At 41.4% G+C, this 20859-nt stretch overlaps 1 protein-coding gene across 1 annotated transcript in view; it reads right to left on the bottom strand.

The window, feature by feature from the left end:
- Positions 1–2496: 2496 nt before the first annotated feature.
- LOC103241291 (uncharacterized) overlaps positions 2497–20859 on the bottom strand; it is a 157774-nt gene continuing 139411 nt past the window's right edge. The window contains exons 70-76 of the mRNA XM_073022717.1: positions 19588–20505; positions 11828–11980; positions 9612–9682; positions 9132–9277; positions 8656–8685; positions 4754–4822; positions 2497–2849 (exon numbers count right to left, since the gene is read on the bottom strand). Coding sequence (XP_072878818.1) covers positions 2497–2849; positions 4754–4822; positions 8656–8685; positions 9132–9277; positions 9612–9682; positions 11828–11980; positions 19588–20505 — 1740 coding nt within the window. The remainder of the gene's footprint in view (positions 2850–4753; positions 4823–8655; positions 8686–9131; positions 9278–9611; positions 9683–11827; positions 11981–19587; positions 20506–20859) is intronic.

Genomic DNA, 20859 nt, shown 5'->3' on the forward strand with positions numbered 1-20859 from the left:
GCGGGGGAGGGTGGAGGCCCCAGTAGGGAGGTCCTTCACTGGGCCAGACCCGGAGACCTCCATGCCAGGGAGAATTCAAATCTCTGTCAGCCCCAGAACACTGGCGGGGGAGGGTGGAGGCCCCAGTAGGGAGGTCCTTCACTGGGCCAGACCCGGAGACCTCCATGTCAGGAAGAATTCAAATCTCTGTCAGCCCCAGAACACTGGCGGGGGAGGGTAGAGGCCCCAGTAGGGAGGTCCTTCACTGGGCCAGACCCGGAGACCTCCATGCCAGGGAGAATTCAAATCTCTGTCAGCCCCAGAACACTGGCGGGGGAGGGTAGAGGCCCCAGTAGGGAGGTCCTTCACTGGGCCAGACCCGGAGGCCTCCATGCCAGGGAGAATTCAAACCTCTGTCAGCCTGACAACACCAGTGGCGGTGGCTGCAGACCCCAGCTAAAAGGACCCTCATTGGGTGAGACCTCGAGAACTATCTGCCAGGGAGAATTCAAATCTCTGTCAGCCTGAGAACACAGGTGGGGGTGGCCAGAGGCCCCAGTTAGGAGAACCCTCACTGGGTGGGACCCCAAGAACTCCATGCCTGGGAGAATTCAAATCTCTGTCAGCCTGACAACACAGGTGGGGGTGGCTAGAGGCCCCAGTTAAGAGAACCCTCACTGGGTGGGACCCCAAGAACTCCATGCCTGGGAGAATTCAAATCTCTGTCAGCCCGAGAACACCGGCAGGGGTGGCTGGAGGCTCCGGTTGGGAGGTCCCTCACTGGGCGGGACCTAAAGATCTCCATGCCAGGGAGAACTCAAATCTCTGTCAGCCCCAGAACACTGGTGGGGGTGGCTGCAGGCCCCCAGTTGGGAGGTCCCTCATGGGGCGGGACCTCGAGACCTCCATGCCAGGGAGAACTCAAATCTCTGTCAGCCCAAGAACACCAGTGGGGGTAGCTGGAGGCCCGGGTTGGGAGGCCCCTCACTGGGCAGGACCTAAAGACTTCCATGCCAGGGAGAACTCAAATCTCTGTCAGCCCCAGAACACTGGTGGGAGTGGGTGTAGGCCCCAGTAGGGAGGTCCCTCACTGAGCAGGACGTTGAGACCTCCATGCCAGGGAGAATCCAAATCTCTCTCAGCCCCAGAACACTGGTGGGGCTGGCTAGAGGCCCCAGTTGGGAGGTCCCTCACTTGGCAGGATCTCAAGACCTCCATGCCAGGGAGAATCCAAATCTGTCATCCTGAGAACACTGGCGGGGTTGCCATAGCAAGGTGCTCTACCAAAATGTGGCCACACTGGGTCTTTAAGAAGGTCTCTAATGAATTCTTCCTCACTGGGCAGGACCTCCCAACCAGGGCCTCCAGCCACCCCCACCAGTGTTCTGGAGCTGACAGAGATTTGAATTCTCCCTGGTATGGAGGTCTCGAGGTCCCCCCCCAGTGAGGGACCTCGCAACCGGGGCCTCCAGCCACCCCCGCCAGTGTTCTGGGGCTGACAGAGATTTGAATTCTATTTGAGATGGAGGTCTTGAGGTCCCTCCCAGTGAGGGGTTTCCTAACCGGAGCCTCGAGCTACCCCCGCCAGTGTTCTCGGGCTGACAGAGATTTGAATTCTCCCTGGCATGGAGGTCTCAGGGTCTGGCCCAGTGAGGGACCTCCCAACTGGGGCCTCCAGCCACTCCCGCCAGTGTTCTGGGGCTGACAGAGATTTGAATTCTCCCTGGTATGGAGGTCTCAACATCCTGCTCAGTGAGGGACCTCCCTACTGGGACCTCCAGCCACCCTCGCCGGTGTTCTGGGGCTGACAGAGACTTCAATTATCTTTGGGATGCAGTTCTTGAGGTCCCTTCTAGTGAAGGACCTCCCAACTGGGGCCTCCAGCCACCCCCACCAGTGTTCTGGGGCTGACAGAGATTTGAATTCTCCCTGGCATGGAGGTCTCAGGGTCTGGCCCAGTGAGGCACCTCTCAGCTGGGGCCTCCAGCCACCCCCACCAGTGTTCTCGGGCTGACAGAGATTTGAATTCTCCCTGGTATGGAGGTCTCAAAGTCCTGCTCAGTGAGGGACCTCCCTACTGGGACTTCCAGCCACCTTCGCCGATGTTCTGGGGCTGACAGAGACTTGAATTATCTTTGGGATGCAGTTCTTGAGGTCCCTTCTAGTGAGGGACCTCCCAACTGGGACCTCCAGCCACCCCCACCAGTGTTCTCGAGCTGACAGAGATTTGAGTTCTCCCTGGCATGGAGGCCTGGAGGTCCAGCCCAATGAGGGTCCTTTCAGCTGGGGCCTCCAGCCACCCATACCGGTGTTCTCAGGCTGACAGAGATTTGAATTCCTGGAATGAGTTCCCATAGGCAGGAGCAAGGAGCCATCTTTGCTGTTTGTGTAACTTAGTTGTTACAGCCGGCAGGCTTTGGAGAATCCATACCTACCAGGGCAGAAGGGATCTATCAGCACAGCACAGCTACTCTACAAAATCTTGGAAGGCAAATTCTTTTACCAGGTTCCTGGCCATTACTCCTTACTGGGCAGGACCTCGACAACTTCCCAGGGAGAATTTAAATCTCTGTCAGCTTGAGAACACAGGTAAGGTGGTGGAGGCCCCAGGTGGGAGGTTCCACCCAGTAAGGAGGAAAGAATCAGGGATCTGCTTAAAGAATCTGCCTGGCCACTATTTCGTAGAGCAGTTGTGCTGTGCTGGGGGATCTCTTCTGCCCCCAGTCGGTTTGGACTCTCCAAAGTTGGCCCCACCCTCTCCCCCAGGCCCCAGTTGGAAGGACTCCCACTGGACAGGAACTCCAGAACTCCTTCCCAGGGAGAATGCAAATTTCTGTCAGCCCGAGACACCGGCGGGGTAGCTGGAGGCCCTGGTTGGGAGGAACAGATTGGGAATCCCCTTAAAGAATCTGTCTGAGGCCGGTCGCGGTGGCTTACGCCTGTAATCCCAACACTTTGAGAGGCACAGCAGGCCGGATCACTTGAGGTCAGGAGTTCCAGACCAGCCTGGCCAATATGGTGAAATCCCATCTCTACTAAAAATACAAAAAATTAGCTGTGCATGGTGATGGGCACATGTAGTCCCAGATACTTCGGAGGCTGAAGCAGGAGAATTGCTTGAACCCAGGATGTGAAAGGTGCGGTAAGCCGAGATCATGCCACTGTACTCCAGCCTGGGCGACAGAGCAAGACTTCTCAAAAAAAAAAAAAAAAAAAAAAAAAAAAAGAATCTGGGCACATTTTGGTAGAGCAGCTGTGCCGTGCCAGGGATCCCTTCTACCTCATCAGTTTGCACTGTCCAAAGCCCACAGGCTGGAATGGCTGTGTCGCCCAAACAGCAAAGATGGCGGCCAGCTCCTCCCCCAGGAAACTCATCCCAGGGAGCGCCAGCATCCTTGGCACAAGTTGGCAAGTATTGGCTGAAATGACAGGTGCCCTTGGGAAATTTGAAAGGGTTATCCACGTACAGTTGCTGATTATTTTTACAATTTTCCTGAGATGTCTTTATCATTCTCTGACTCTCCTGTCTATGGTCAGACATTTGGCTTTCAGAGGTGACTTTCTGGCTGAAGAATGTGGATTCTTCACTGTCTTGTGCTTAAGAGGAGGCTCTGTAATCCCAGAAATGTCCATATCTGATGAAAGAAAGCAAAGAAGAATGAAGCAAAAAGAGATACGTATCATATTCATAAGAAGATTCAATGCTATTAAGATGTCAGTTCTTTCCAATGTATAGATTCAATGCAATTAAAAATCTAAGTGAAAATGTTTATATGGAGAGGCAAAAGACCTTGAATAGCTAACACCATATTGAAGGAGAAGAACAAACTTGGAGGACAGACACTATTCAATTTCAAGGCTTACTGTGAGGCTACAGTAATGGAGACAGTGTGGTATTAGTGAAAGAACAAACGGATAAAATGAGGTAGAGAGTTCAGAAATAGAAACACATTAATGCATTCAATTAATTTTTGTCAAAAAAGTAAAGGCATTATGATGATGAAACAGTTTCTTCAGGAAGGGCTTCTGGAATACCTGGATATCCACATGCAAAAAATAAATAAATAAATCACAGACCTTACACCCCCACCAAAATTAACTCAAAATGGATCATCAACATAAATATACAAAAAACCATAAAATTTATAGAAGATAATATAGAAGAAAATACAGATTATCTTGGGTTTAATGATGATCTTTAGAAAAAACACCAAAGTTGAAGTCAATAGAAGAAAGAACTGATAAGTTGGACTTAATGAAAATGTAACATTTTTACACCATTAGAGACACTGAAAGAAAAGAAAAACCACAGATGGAAAAAATATTTGCCAAAACATATCTGATTAAGAACTATTATTCAAAACATATTAGTATTCTTAAAGCTGAGCAGTAAAAGACATGAGCTAAAGACCTTAACAAGTACTTCACCAAGTAAATTATACAAATGGAAAATAAACATATGTAACGAGGCTACATACAATATTTCCTCAGAGAAATGCAACCATGAGATGCCACTGCACACGTATTAGAATAACCAAAATCTAGAATGACTGACAACATCAAGTGCTGGCAAGGATCTGGAACAAAAGGAAACTTCATTCATTGCTTGTGGGAATGCAAAATGGTGCTGCCACTTCTTGAAATTTGTATTTTATGTACCTCAACAGCATGGCCTTCACTGTTCACATTCCTATTATCATTTTGGTCAACCACTTAACCAAGGTCTAATAAGTTCCACAAGTTTCCTCATCTTCCTGTCTTCTTTGCCTATTACCCAGTTCCAAAGCAAATTCTGCATTATCAGGTATTTTTAAAGCAAAACCCCACTCGTTGGTGCTAATTTCTGTTAGCAACACAGAATAACACAGAAAAGAGCAACACAGAAAAACACAAATTTTTGTGTTGCTATAAAAAAATACCTGAGACTGGATAATTTATAAGGAACAGAGGTTTGTTTGCCTTACAGTTTTGCAGGCTGTAGAAGCATGGCAGTGGCATCCACACAGCTTCCGGTCAGGGACCCAGAAGGCTTTTACTTGTGGCTAAAGGTGAAGAGACAACAGGTATTTCACACATGGCTAGAGAGGTAGGAAGAGAAGGGAGGGGTGCCACACTGTTTTAAACAACCATCTTTCATGTAATACAGTGTGAACTCACTCATTAGTGAAAAGAGGGCAAAAAGCTATTCAGGAGAGATCAACCACCATGACCCAAACAGGTCCCACCTCCAACGTCGGGGATCAAATCTTGACACAGTATTTGGAGGGTACAAGTTTGCAAACAATATCACTCTCTTTTTGTCTTTGACTTTGGACAATTTCATTATAGTATATCTTGTTGTGAGTCCCTGGATTCACCTTATTTGGTTTCCTTTGGGCTTTCTGGACCAGGCTTTCTGTTTTCTTCCCCATGCTTCATAAGTATGTCATTATTCCTTTAAATATTTTTCTGTTCCTTTCTTCTTCTCTTCTCCTTCAGGCATGCCGATAATGTGAGAGTGGTCCTGCTTGACGGTGTCCCATAACTCTCTAAAGTTGTCTTCGCCCTTTTTGCATTATCTTTTTTTTTCTGATCCTCAGATTAGATAATTTTCAGTGACCAGTCTTAAAGCTCACTGATAGATTCTGTTAATGAACACCTCTATTAAATTTTTTTCAGTTCAGTTACAGTACACTTTAGATCTATGATTTGTTTGACATTATTGTATAATGTTTTTCCTTTTCTTGAAGTTCTCAGCTTGTTCTTGCAAAGCTATGTTGACCTCAGTGATTATTGTTACGACCATTATTTGGAAATATCTATCAGATAAATTACATATCTGCACTTCACTCAGGTGCTGGAGATTTATCTTGTTTTCTTACTTTGAATGTATTTCCTTGTTTCTTCATTTTTCCTTGACTCTCTCTGTTGGCTCCTGTGCATTTGATAAGACTGGCCTCATGTAGGAAAAGGATCTCACCAAACTTTCCAGCCAGAGATCTTCAGGTACCTCTCAAATCCCTGTGTGCTATAGTGTTGTCTTTGTTTTTTGTGGCTCCCTGGAACTTAGGATGTGCCATGCCTTGTCAGTAACCAAAAATTGGTTAAGGTAGGAGCCAGACAATCCAGATGTAGTTAAAAAGTTAGAAGGCTGGATGAGTGTTTCAATTCTTTCTAACTACATGATGAAGATTAGTATGGACATTTATCTCCCACTATCTCTCCATTAAGCTTGGTAGAGGATCTGTGACAAACACACGTATGCATACTCTGGATGCAGCCTCTGATCCTGAGGAGATAGCTTCTGAATGTGGGCCCATTGTATGCTTACATCTTTGTTTTCTGTGGTCTAAACACACTCAAAAACACAAAATCCTGTCGACTCCTAGAGCAAAGTTGTCAAGAAAACAGTTCCTTGGGCACTAACTATAGAGGCTATGGAATTTGATGCATAATCCAAAAATATTTTCATTTAATAAACATCTTCGCATGTCACACATTTAATGGGAAACAAAATATGTTAACAGTCTAGTAATACAATTTTATCTTTTAGATTTTGTTTTGTCAGCACGTATTCTTTTTGTTTTGTTAGCACGTATTCTTTTTGTTTTGTTTTGCATTTGAGATGGAGTCACTCTGTCGCTTAGGCTAGAGTGCAGTGCCACGATCTTGGCTCACTGAAACCTCTGCCTCCCAGTTTCAAGTGATTCTCCCACCTCAGCCTCCTGAGTAGCTGAGACTATAGGCATGCACCACCATTCCGGGTAATTTTTGTATTTTTAGTAGAGACAGGGTTCCACCATATTGTCCAGGCTGGTCTTGAACTCCTGGCCTCAAGTGATCCACCCGCTCTGGCCTCCCAAAGTGCTGAGAAAACAGGCATAAGCCACTACAGCCAGCCAGCACATATTCTTGTTATGCTTTTAAAACTAGTTATTGATTTAGAGTTTACTCATTGGTAGATTCTAGTGCAGAAGCTATAGAGCAGCAGTCCCCAACTTTTTTGGCACCAGGCACCAGTTATGTGAAAGATAATTTTTCCACAGATGGGGGTTTGGGGGATGGTTTCAGGATGATGATTCAAGCATATGACATCTATTGTGCACTTTATTTCTATTATTACTACACTGTAATACATAATGAAATAATTACACAACTCATCATAATGTAGAATCAATGGTGAGTCCTGAGCTTGTTTTTCTGCAACTAGATGGTCCCATCTTGAAGAGATAGGAGACAATGACATGCCATCAGGCATTAGAGTCTCATAAGGAGCATGTGACCTAGATCCCTTGAATATGCAATTCACAGTAGGGTTTTCACTCCTACAAGAATCTAATGCCTTTGCTGATTTGACAGGAGGCAGAACTCAGGTGGTAATGTGAGCAACGGGGAGTGGCTGGAAATACAGATGAAGCTTCACTCGCTTGCCTGCCACTCACCTCCTCCGTGCAGCCTGGTTCCTAACAGGTCATGGACCTGTCCATGGCCTGGGGGTTGGGGACCCCTGCTATAGAGGATCCGGATTTAAATTCAGAAGAAGTCAGAATGAAAAAGAAAGAATTATATTCTTTAGCTAAATGATTTCACAGTTAACTAAGAGAAAGTCGGTATGAGTTGAAACGTTTATCAGTGTTAATAAGAATGAAAAATAAGTACAATATGCAATTACTATTAAATGTAATTTGCCCATAGTTGCACACTGAATTCATTATCATGGCAGTTAAGTATCAGAGCTGCATTTCTCACTCTTCATTTGTGTATTCAGCAACCATGTGCTAAGGTACTAGGACAAGCACTGGAATTACAAGATAAAGACGATACGGTCCACCCCTCAACAACTGTATGCTATAATCTGAAAAAACAAACAGGCAATTCCCATACAGAGTCATACATACAATGACAGGCATAAGACAGCACTTACGGGAAGACACAGAAGGGATACAAGCCCAGGTTTGTGTCAATATTGTAGGCTTTTTGGTGGAGGCAATTCATAGGTTAATATCTGAAGGAGAAGGAAAACACATGGAGAATAGAGGGAAGAAGTAAATACAAAGAGCTGGAGGTGAGGATGATCACTGTGGAACTCCATGTTGTCTAGTTTGGCTGGATGCTAGAACAAAGGGGCAGAGCGTGGTAAGTGGTGAAAGATAAGGCTGAATAACTTGACAAGAACCACACTGATGTGGGAGTTTTGATTCCATGCTAAGGAATTTTCAACTTTTCCCAGGGGCAAAAGTAAACCAATAACAAAGTCAATGACTGGAGATCTAAAATGTCACTGGTCAAGTGACTGCTTGTGACCTGTAATTGCTTAACTAATTATTATCAACAAGTGTGGGGTCTGTTTGCCTTAAATCACTACCTTAAACCTTGAGAAGTTGATGATGCCTTTGTTTTCTGAGAACAGTTTCAGTGTGCAGGCTGACAGTTCTATAGGGGTGGCAGAAGAAAAGTGTAGGGCCAGAAAAAAAGGGATACACAGACTTCTCACGATTTTTTTAAAGCTATGGAACATGATGAATTAACAAGGCATAAGTATACTCTTCACTGTGAATGTTTGTTTTCACATCTTTCACTGGATATGTGTAAGAAAAAATATTTAATGTAGCATTTATTAACCAACCAATTGAGAGGAATACCGTTTATTTCAGAAATCAATGATTTGAATTTAATTCATAAATTTTGGCAACATACCTTCATCTACTTCCTGAACACAGGCTGCATCTGAAATAAATCAAATATTACTTATAATGTTTCAGTCAAACAAGGGACATTATCATGTAAACCCACTGTAAGTCATGGAGCATCTGTCCTGTAGATTGATCACCCCTAATCTAAAAATCTGAAATCCAAAATGCTCTACAATCTGAAACTCTCTGAGCACGGACATGATGCCACAACTGCAGCGTTCCACACCTGACCTCATGTGACAGGCTGAGGTGAAAACAGTAAAAACTTTGTTACCTGCAAAAAATTACTGTAGAACATCATAGAGGATTACCTTCAGGCTATGTGCATAACTTATATATGAAACATAAACAAATTTCATGTTTAGACTCAGGTACCACCCCCAAGGTATTTCATTAGGTATACACAAATATTCCAAAATCTGAAAAAAATCTACTTTTGGTCCCAAGTATTTTGGACAAGGGATATTTAACCCGTCCTACTGGAAAAATAAAATTCCTTTTCAGTATGACAGAAATTAAGAGATTGGCTTACCAAACTTGAACGCTGCAGGATTTTCTCAAGCTGCTCAATGTGGTCATCCTGCTTTTTAATAGTTTTTCTTATCATGGCATTTTCTACTTCAAGCCTAAAATGTGCATTTTAAAATAATTACTCTCACACATAAATTTTTTAACATCATGTAAATTCTACATAAACTTCTGAAGGTATAATTACACAAATTCTTAGCAATTGTAAAAGTAGATGATTGGGCTACTGTGTCATTTTTCTACCTGCATTTTGTTGATAATATGAAAAATTTAGGAATAATATAGAAAAATGATGTATTTCAACATAGCTTACAAATGAAACTTCTTTGGCTTCACAAAGACATACTTATTATCATAACTGATACAATTTTCATACTACAGTGCTCTTTTGCTTTATACTCAAGTTATTTTGTGTGCTGCTTCAAATTTTACTTGTGTACATGGCCTTCCATCTCCTTAGTACATCTTATAGTCGCTGTAAGTTGATCCTGTATTTCTGGAAACTAAAACAAAGAATTTAAAAAAAATTACATTTGGAAATGATCTAAATGTCCATTAGTAGATGAACGAACCAACAAAATACATATAAAATGTTTTTAGACTATTAAGATCTTTTAAAAAAGATCATAATCTAGTAGAAACCATCCCATTACCTGTTTTTTTGTAATTAATTTGAGTGGGACACTGCTACACCCCTTCAATCTGCATACTGTTTACGGCTACTTTGTGCTATAATGGCAGGGCTGAGTTATTGCAACAAGGATCTTATGGCTTACAAAGCCTTAAAAAATACTATCTGGCCCTTTACAGAAAAGTTCACTGACCCCTGCTCTAGGACTAAAACACAACATTCTTCTTGCTTTTGAATTACATTTTATCAGATAAACACTCAAACTTACAAACTGGTAAAATGTGGAAAGATAAAGGATTACCTCATGCTAAGCATTTATATTTTGAATTCTAAACGCTACCACATCAACTATAATTTTATTTTTTGTATGTATGCATTTAGTTTTATTATAGCAAAGCAACTTGTACATTTTTTAATATTTAAAACTAAATAAGCATAATCTTTCCTTTCTAGGGAAACAATAAGAAAATTTAAAAATAAGCAGAAACAGGGACAGGCCCGGTGGCTCACGCCTGTAATCCCAGCACTTTGGGAGGCCGAGGCTGGCGGACCACGAGGTCAGGAGATCGAGACCATCCTGGCTAACACGGTGAAACCCCCTCTCTACTAAAAATACAAAAAATTAGCTGGGCACGGTGGTGGGCACCTGTAGTCCCAGCTACTTGGGAGGCTGAGGCAGGAGAATGGCGTGAACCCAGAAGGCAGAGCTTGCAGTGAGCCGAGATCGCGCCACTGCACTCCAGCCTGGGCAACAGAGCAAGACTCCGTCTCAAAAAAAAAAAAAAGGCAGGAACAAAATTAAAATCAACAAAGTCAGTTCCAAATAAGATCCTACAGGATCTTATTGACTCTCCCACCGAATAGCAGGACTCAAGTCATCATTAGGAGAGAAGTAATTTAAAAGTGTCATCTTAAACTGCAAGGATGTCCATTAAACATGACAAAGGAGAAGCCTTGTTGTCTAAATGCCCACTTAACTAACCCAGACATCTCAAACCCATCCTTTGCTGACCTTCTATAACCCCCTTTTTAGTTTAGCTTTTTCTATAAACAAGAGAAAATAGATACATGTTGGCAAATGCCAACTGTCCATATTCATATAGAGACAGAGTGTGCTCTCTGAGCCCAATACAAAGAGAGAGTGAGGACTTTCATCAAAATCAAAATTGATTCAGTAGAATGGCCTTTCTGAACAAGTTAACCTGAAATTATGAAATAAGTATACACAGGTTCTTTATTCATTCAGAAAAGTAGAGATTAAAAATAAGATAATTTTCTGAAACATTCCATTAGACATTATCCTCTGAATTAATCTGGCTTGCCTCACCATGCCAATAGAGAAATCACTAAAAACAGACTGTTTAACAGGGAAAAAAAAACCTCTCTGAACTTCTGTGAGAAATGATGCATAATTCTCAACTTTCCTAAGGTTAAATATTTAAGAAAAAAAAAATATGTATAAAAAATGGCAGAATGAAAGCCAGAGATTAAGATACAGGTGCAGGCCAGGCGCGGTGGCTCACGCCTGTAATCCCAGCACTCTGGGAGGCCGAGGCGGGCAGATCACCAGGTCAGGAGATCGAGACCATCCTGGCTAACACGGTGAAACCCCGTCTCTACCGAAAATACAAAAAAAAAATTAGCCCGGCGTGGTGGTGGGCGCCTGTAGTCCCACCTACTCGGGAGGCTGAGGTAGGAGAATGGCGTGACCCCAGGAGGGGAGCTTGCAGTGAGCGAGATTGTGCCACTGCACTCCAGCCTGGGCGACAGAGTGAGACTCTGTCTCAAAAAAAAAAAAAAAAAAAAAAAGATACAGGTGCATTATAAAGATAATAACATTTAAAAATAATTAATAATAATGAAAATACAAAAGAAAGCCATGCACTAAAATTTTAATAAAATTAATTATAATAAAAATACAAAAGAAAGCCATCCACTAAAATTAGTACCCCAACACTTTATATTAGTTAACCAGCCCCAGATTAACAGTTGTTGGTGTGCAAAGTTTCATACATACTCGACTTCTTATCTGGTCTAATATCTTCCTTGAATCCTGGATCTCATTTTCTAAATGGACGCAGTGACGCGATGAAGCATCCAGCAAAGCTTTTGTTGATGATTGTTTGTTTAAGACATCATTTCGTTTCTGCTGAAGTTGTCTCACAACTACCTGATAAGATGTTATTTTTGTTACTAATTTTACAAATCATCTTATTATTAAACCATTAATAATATTTAACTCTGAAGTATACACTTTGAAAAATATCACCACACAGACCGATTCACCTTCTTTTCCTCGTGTGTACTCATTCCTGTGTATTACTGAATCCAGTTGAGGATACAGAAGGTGTTATCTTCCTGCCAAATTGGTGTTGTTATTCACACAACATATTCAGTCCACTAGTCATTCCTCCCCTGATGAATTTGCAATGCTTAAAAACCTTCTGAAGTCTCAAAAAGAAATGAGTATGTGGGTGAGACTGATGGTAGTAACTTATACATTGTGGAATGATTTCCCTCTTTTTTTTAATTAGAAACTCAAATCAATCTCAGAGTTCTTCACATTAAATCATATGCTTAAATCCTTCCAATAGATTTCTATCTCAGAAAAAAAGTAAAATTCCAGTGGCCTTAGCTGCTCTAAGTAACCTGCCCTCCACCTCCTGCCCTGACTCAGCTGCTACTCTCTCCTCCCTACTCACTCCATTCCTACTCTATGTGAATTCTGACACTCCTCATCAGTCTGAAATCCTCCTCAGCCTGAAAATGGGGATCCAGTGTCAATCTAATAAATCACAGATAGCTATGCCTCTCTTTGTCCTGGACAAAGTTATATCCAAATGATAGTAATTGAGCCTTGAAATAAAAATTATGAGCAAATTTTTTTCTTTAAAAACTGAAAGTAAGGGGGGGCAGAGCAAGATGGCTGAATAGGAACAGCTCCACTCTCCAGCTCCCAGCGCCAGCGACACAGAAGAGAGGTGATTTCTGCATTATCAACTGAGGTACTGGGTTCATCTCACTGGGGAGTGCCGGACAATCTGTGCTGGTCAGCTGTTGCAGCTCGACCAGCAAGAGCTGAAGCAGGGCAAGGCATCACCTCACCTGGAAAGCGCAAGGGGGAAGGCAATCCCTTTTCCTAGCCAGGGGAACTGAGACACACAACACCTGGAAAATCGGGTACTCCCACCCCAATACTGCACTTTAAGCAAACGGGCACACCAGGATATTATATCCCACACCTGGCGGGGAGGGTCCCACGCCCACAGAGCCTTCCTCATTGCTAGCACAGCAGTCTGCGATCTAACCGCAAGGTAGCAGCGAGGCTGGGGGAGGGGCCCCCGCCATTGCTGAGGCTTAAGTAGGTAAACAAAGCCCTGGGAAGATCGAACTGGGTGGAGCTCATAGCAGCTCAAGGAGGCCTGCCAGTCTCTGTAGACTCCACCTCTGGGGACAGGGCACAGCTAAACAACAACAACAACAACAAAAAAGCAGCAGAAACCTCTGCAGATGCAAGCGACTCTGTCTGACAGCTTTGAAGAGAGCGGTGGATCTCCCAACACAGAGATTGAGATCTCAGAACGGACAGACTGCCTGCTCAAGTGGGTCCCTGACCCCTGAGTAGCCTAACTGGGAGACATCCTCTACTAGGGGCAGACCAACACCCCACACCTCACAGGGTGGAGTACACTCCTGAGAGGAAGCTTCCAAAGCAAGAATCAGACAGGTATACTCGCTGTTCAGCAGTATTCTATCTTCTGCAGCCTCTGCTGCTGACACCCAGGCAAACAGGGTCTGGAGTGGACCTCAAGCAATCTCCAACAGACCTACAGCTGAGGGTCCTGACTGTTAGAAGGAAAACTAACAAACAGGAAGGACACCCACACCAAAACCCCATCAGTACATCACCATCATCAAAGACCAGAGGCAGATAAAACCACAAAGATGGGGGGAAAGCAGGGCAGAAAAGCTGGAAATTCAAAAAATAAGAGTGCATCTCCCCCTCCAAAGGAACGCAGCTCATCGCCAGCAATGGATCAAAGCTGGATGGAGAATGACTTTGAGGAGATGAGAGAAGAAGGCTTCAGTCCATCAAACTTCTCAGAGCTAAAGGAGGAATTACGTACCCAGCGCAAAGAAACTAAAAATCTTGAAAAAAGAGTGGAAGAATTGATAACCAGAATAATTCATGCAGAGAAGGCCATAAACGAACGGACAGAGATGAAAACCATGACACGAGAAATACGTGACAAATGCACAAGCTTCAGTAACCAACTCAATCAACTGGAAGAAAGAGTATCAGCAATTGAGGATCAAATGAATGAAATGTAGTGAGAAGAGAAATCTAAAGAAAAAAGAAGAAAAAGAAATGAACAAAGCCTGCAAGAAGTATGGGATTATGTAAAAAGACCAAATCTACATCTGACTGGGGTGCCTGAAAGTGAGGGGGAAAATGGAACCAAGTTGGAAAACACTCTTCAGGATATCATCCAGGAGAACTTCCCCAACCTAGTAGGGCAGGCCAACATTCAAATCCAGGAAATATAGAGAATGCCACAAAGATACTCCTCGAGAAGAGCAACTCCAAGGCACATAATTGCCAGATTCACCAAAGTTGAAATGAAGGAAAAAATCTTAAGGGCAGCCAGAGAGAAAGGTCGGGTTACCCACAAAGGGAAGCCCATCAGACTAACAGCAGATCTCTCGGCAGAAACTCTACAAGCCAGAAGAGAGTGGGGGCCAATATTCAACATTCTTAAAGAAAAGAATTTTCAACCCAGAATTTCATATCCAGCCAAACTAAGTTTCATAAGTGAAGGAGAAATAAAATCCTTTACAGATAAGCAAATGCTTAGAGATTTTGTCACCACTAGGCCTGCCTGACAAGAGACCCTGAAGGAAGCACTAAACATGGAAAGGAACAACCGGTACCAGCCATTGCAAAAACATGCCAAAATGTAAAGACTATCGAGGCTAGGAAGAAACTGCATCAACTAACGAGCAAAATAAACAGTTAATATCATAATGGCAGGATCAAGGTCAAACATAACAATATTAACCTTAAATGTAAATGGACTAAATGCTCCAATTAAAAGACACAGACTGGCAAACTGGATAAAGAGTCAAGACCCATCAGTCTGCTGTATTCAGGAGACCCATCTCACATGCAGAGACATGCATAGGCTCAAAATAAAGGGATGGAGGAAGATCTACCAAGCAAATGGAGAACAAAAAAAAGCAGGGGTTGCAATACTAGTCTCTGATAAAACAGACTTTAAACCATCAAAGATCAAAAGAGACAAAGAAGGCCATTACATAATGGTAAAGGGATCAATTCAACAGGAAGAGCTAACTATCCTAAATATATATGCACCCAATACAGGAGCACCCAGATTCATAAAGCAAGTCCTTAGAGACTTACAAAGAGACATAGACTCCCATACAATAATCATGGGAGACTTCAACACTCCACTGTCAACATTAGACAGATCAACGAGACAGAAAGTTAACAAGGATATCCAGGAATTGAACTCATCTCTGCAGCAAGCAGACCTAATAGACATCTATAGAACTCTCCACCCCAAATCAACAGAATATACATTCTTCTCAGCACCACATCGTACTTACTCCAAAATTGACCACGTAATTGGAAGTAAAGCACTCCTCAGCAAATGTACAAGAACAGAAATTATAACAAACTGTCTCTCAGACCACAGTGCAATCAAACTAGAACTCAGGACTAAGAAACTCAATCAAAACCGCTCAACTACATGGAAACTGAATAACCTGCTCCTGAATGACTACGGGGTACACAATGAAATGAAGGCAGAAATAAAGATGTTCTTTGAAACCAATGAGAACAAAGATACAACATACCAGAGTCTCTGGAATACATTTAAAGCAGTGTGTAGAGGGAAATTTATAGCACTAAATGCCCACAAGAGAAAGCTGGAAAGATCTAAAATTGACACTCTAACATCACAATTAAAAGAACTAGAGCAGCAAGAGCACACACATTCAAAAGCTAGCAGAAGGCAAGAAATAACTAAGATCACAGCAGAACTGAAGGAGATAGAGACACAAAAAAACTCTCCAAAAAATCAATGAATTCAGTAGCTGGTTTTTTGAAAAGATCAACAAAATTGATAGACCACTAGCAAGACTAATAAAGAAGAAAAGAGAGAAGAATCAAATAGACGCAATAAAAAATGATAAAGGGGGTATCACCACCGACCCCAAAGAAATACAAACTACCATCAGAGAATACTATAAACACCTCTACGCAAATAAACTAGGAAATCTAGAAGAAATGGATAATTTCCTGGACAATTACACTCTCCCAAGACTAAACCAGGAAGAAGCTGAATCCCTGAATAGAACAATAGCAGGCTCTGAAATTGAGGCAATAATTAATAGCTTGCCAACCAAAAAAAGTCCAGGACCAGATGGATTCACAGCTGAATTCTACCAGAGGTACAAGGAGGAGCTGGTACCATTCCTTCTGAAACTATTCTAATCAATAGAAAAAGAGGAAATCCTCCCTAACTCATTTTATGAGGCCATACATCATCCTGATACCAAAGCCTGGCAGAGACACAACAAAAAAAAGAGAATTTTAGACCAATATCCCTGATGAACATCGATGCAAAAATCCTCAATAAAATACTGGCAAACCGGATCCAGCAGCACATCAAAAAGCTTATCCACCATGATCAAGTGGGCTTCATCCCTGGGATGCAAGGCTGGTTCAACATTCGCAAATCAATAAACATAATCCAGCATATAAACAGAACCAAAGACAAAAACCACATGATTATCTCAATAGATGCAGAAAAGGCCTTTGACAAAATTCAACAGCTCTTCATGCTAAAAACTCTCAATAAATTTGGTATTGATGGAACATATCTCAAAATCATAAGAGCTATTTATGACAAACCCACAGCCAATATCATACTGAATGGGCAAAAACTGGAAAAATTCCCTTTGAAAACTGGCACAAGACAGGGATGCCCTCTCTCACCACTCCTATTCAACATAGTGTTGGAAGTTCTGGCTAGGGCAATCAGGCAAGAGAAAGAAATCAAGGGGATTCAGTTAGGAAAAGAAGAAGTCAAATTGTCCCTATTTGCAGATGACATGATTGTATATTTAGAAAACCCCATTGTCTCAGCCCAAAATCTCCTTAAGCTGATAAGAAACTTCAGCAAAATCTCAGGATACAAAATTAATGTGCAAAAATCACAAGCATTCTTATACACCAGTAACAGACAAACAGAGAGCCAAATCAGGAATGAACTTCCATTCACAATTGCTTCAAAGAGAATAAAATACCTAGGAATCCAACTTACAAGGGATGTAAAGGACCTCTTCAAGGAGAACTACAAACCACTGCTCAGTGAAATCAAAGAGGACACAAACAAATGGAAGAACATACCATGCTCATGGATAGGAAGAATCAATATCGTGAAAATGGCCATACTGCCCAAGGTAATTTATAGATTCAATGCCATCCCCATCAAGCTACCAATGAGCTTCTTCACAGAATTGGAAAAAACTGCTTTAAAGTTCATATGGAACCAAGAAAGAGCCCGCATCTCCAAGACAATCCTAAGTCAAAAGAACAAAGCTGGAGGCATCACGCTACATGACTTCAAACTATACTACAAGGCTACAATAACCAAAACAGCATGGTACTGGTACCAAAACAGAGATAAAGATCAATGGAACAGAACAGAGTCCTCAGAAATAATACCACACATCTACAGCCATCTGATCTTTGATAAACCTGAGAAAAACAAGAAATGGGGAAAGGATTCCCTATTTAATAAATGGTGCTGGGAAAATTGGCTAGCCATAAGTAGAAAGCTGAAACTGGATCCTTTCCTTACTCCTTATACGAAAATTAATTCAAGATGGATTAGAGACTTAAATGTTAGACCTTAGAAGAAAACCTTAGAAGAAAACCTAGCTAATACCATTCAGGACATAGGCATGGGCAAGGACTTCATGTCTAAAACACCAAAAGCAATGGCAACAAAAGCCAAAATTGACAAATGGGATGTAATTAAACTAAAGAGCTTCTGCACAGCAAAAGAAACTACCATCAGAGTGAACAGGCAACCTACACAATGGGAGAAAATTTTTGCAATCTACTCATCAGACAAAGGGCTAATATCCAGAACCTACAAAGAACTCAAACAAATTTACAAGAAAAAAACAAACAACCCCATCAAAAAGTGGGCAAAGGATATGAACAGACATTTCTCAAAAGAGGACATTCATACAGCCAACAGACACATGAAAAAATGCTCATCATCACTGGCCATCAGAGAAATGCAAATCAAAACCATATACCAGCTCACACCAGTTAGAATGGCAATCATTAAAAAGTCAGGAAACAACAGGTGCTGGAGAGGATGTGTAGAAATAGGAACACTTTTACACTGTTGGTGGGATTGTAAACTAGTTCAACCATTATGGAAAACAGAATGGCGATTCCTCAAGGATCTAGAACTAGAAGTACCATATGACCCAGCCATCCCATTACTGGGTATATACCCAAAGGATTATAAATCATGCTGCTATAAAGACACATGCACACGTATGTTTATTGCGGCACTATTCACAATAGCAAAGACTTGGAATCAACCCAAATGTCCATCAGTGACAGACTGGATTAAGAAAATGTGGCACATATACACCATGGAATACTATGCAGCCATAAAAAAGGGTGAGTTTGTGTCCTTTGTAGGGACATGGATGCAGCTGGAAACCATCATTCTCAGCAAACTATCGCAAGAACAGAAAACCAAACACCACATGTTCTCACTCATAGGTGGGAACTGAACAATGAGATCACTTGGACTCGGGAAGGGGAACATCACACACCGGGGCCTATCACAGGGAGGGGGAAGGGGGGAAGGATTGCATTGGGAGTTATACCTGATGTAAATGACGAGTTGATGGGTGCTGACGAGTTGATGGGTGCAGCACACCAACATGGCACAAGTATACATATGTAACAAACCTGCACGTTATGCACATGTACCCTAGAACTTAAAGTATAATAATAAAAAAAAATTTAAAAAAAACAAAACTGAAAGTAAATTATAAATGCCAGTGGGAAGATTAAATCAAATATGGTTTGGCTAAAATTTACCACATTTTCCCCATATTATAATATAAGTAAAATTAGATGCCTTTAAAGAATGGAATGATCATATCTATACATAATTTGAGATTGAAATAGTTTCAGATTTAAGTCAAATTGATATGAAGGAAAACAAAATTGTACCAACTAAGATATATTTAAAGTTACTGAAGAAAAATAATTATGAAATAAGGAATACACTTCAGTTCATCTGGGAAATCTGTAATTAACTGTCAAAGTACCCCATTTAATTGAATCAATTTCAAAATACCATTTTAGGTATGAGCATTTCCATATATCTGATTTATCATGGTCTTGAAATGTCTTGAAATGAAAAAATTATTATTTCAGCAGTATAAGGCTACATTATTAATATTAGTCTACATTAACATTTTATAACTTAAAATTGTGTAAGTGACACATGAATTTAATCAGAGGAAAGAATCTCTCAGTTTTAACTCTGACTTGCTGGAAACAAGGAATGTTTCTAAGCTGATATAGCAGATACATTTATCATATGTATCCTTTTTTATATTCAACTAGATCCAACATTTAGCTGTCACCAAATATTACTTCAAATTTTACTTCAGGAAGTTTGAAAAATATTTATTTTTCTTGACACTTACTTCTCTTTCTGCTTTCTCTTTTTCATTTTGGCGTTCTTTTTCTTTCAAATGATTCAATTCCTTGACCAACCTCTTATTGTCTTCTTGTAATAAAAGACGGTGCTTTCTGCACTCAGCTTGAAAGTTTTGTACTCTAGCATCACATCTGGCTTGAATAGTAAGTATTGCTTTTTCTTGATTGTCAGCTTTGTTGCGAGCATCATCCAGTTGCTGTTGAATTAACATAGTTTGTTTTTGTAGTTGACAAAATCTTTCCTGCTTTTCTATGCATTTTTCCATTTTATCATATTCATTTTTGTACATTTTTTCAATGTCCTTCATTTGACACTGTTTTTGGTTTAGTTCTCTTTGTACATGTTCAAAAACCAAAGACTTTTCTTTCAGAGCCTCTCTTGTGTAATGGAGCTCAGTTTCAAGGACTCTGAACTTACTCTCAGCTTTAGAAAGTTGCTGAGAAAGAGTCAGAACACAAGAATTCGAATTTTCCTGTAAATGACACCATTTATCTACTGTGCCCTGGAAACCAAGCTCTTGGTCTCTTTCTAATGAGTGACTTTGATCATGATCAGATAGAGCAGCATTCAGTCTACAATGGTATGATTCCGTTTCTGTTTCCAGTCTTTGCCTGCTCTGTGTTTCCTTCTCCAGTTTGGAACGGAGCGTTGCGTTCTCATCTGTCAGAGCAGTAAGCTGTACACTATAATCAGCTATCGTTTTTGCTAATGTTTCCCCATTCCGTTTTAGAGTCTCTTGAAGGTCTTCATGCTTTCTTTTCATAATTTGAAAGTCTTTTAAGTATTTCTTTTCCAGGTTTTGGTTTTTTATTGTGTCTATTTCCAGTCTGAGCGTGGCAATTTCATCTTCCATCAAGTGGTTTTCATGCAGCAGGTCTTCTTCTTTTTTATCAGCGTCAGAAATCTAAGTAAAACAAAGAAAACTTGTAACTAGTACCCAATAGGATAACATATTGTGATTGCTCTTGAAATTAAATAATAACCTGTGCATTTATACAATGAGAGGGTTGCCATAACTGGATATCTAACTCAGAAAAAAGAAGTTGAGTCAAAACCTCAAACCTCAAAAAGCATTAATTCCCCAAAGTTCGAAAGTTTATCTGAAGACAATGAACCCATGAAAGCAAAAAGAAAAAAAAAAACCACTAGAAAATTTTTTTAAATTTCAGAATTAAAAAAGGCTTTTACTGAATTACAACAAATTGCAAAGCATAAAGAATTAATAACTATGATCACGTTAAAAAATTGGGTTTACACT

Source organism: Chlorocebus sabaeus, chromosome 14 (genome assembly GCF_047675955.1).
Source record: "Chlorocebus sabaeus isolate Y175 chromosome 14, mChlSab1.0.hap1, whole genome shotgun sequence".
Lineage (NCBI taxonomy): Eukaryota > Metazoa > Chordata > Mammalia > Primates > Cercopithecidae > Chlorocebus > Chlorocebus sabaeus.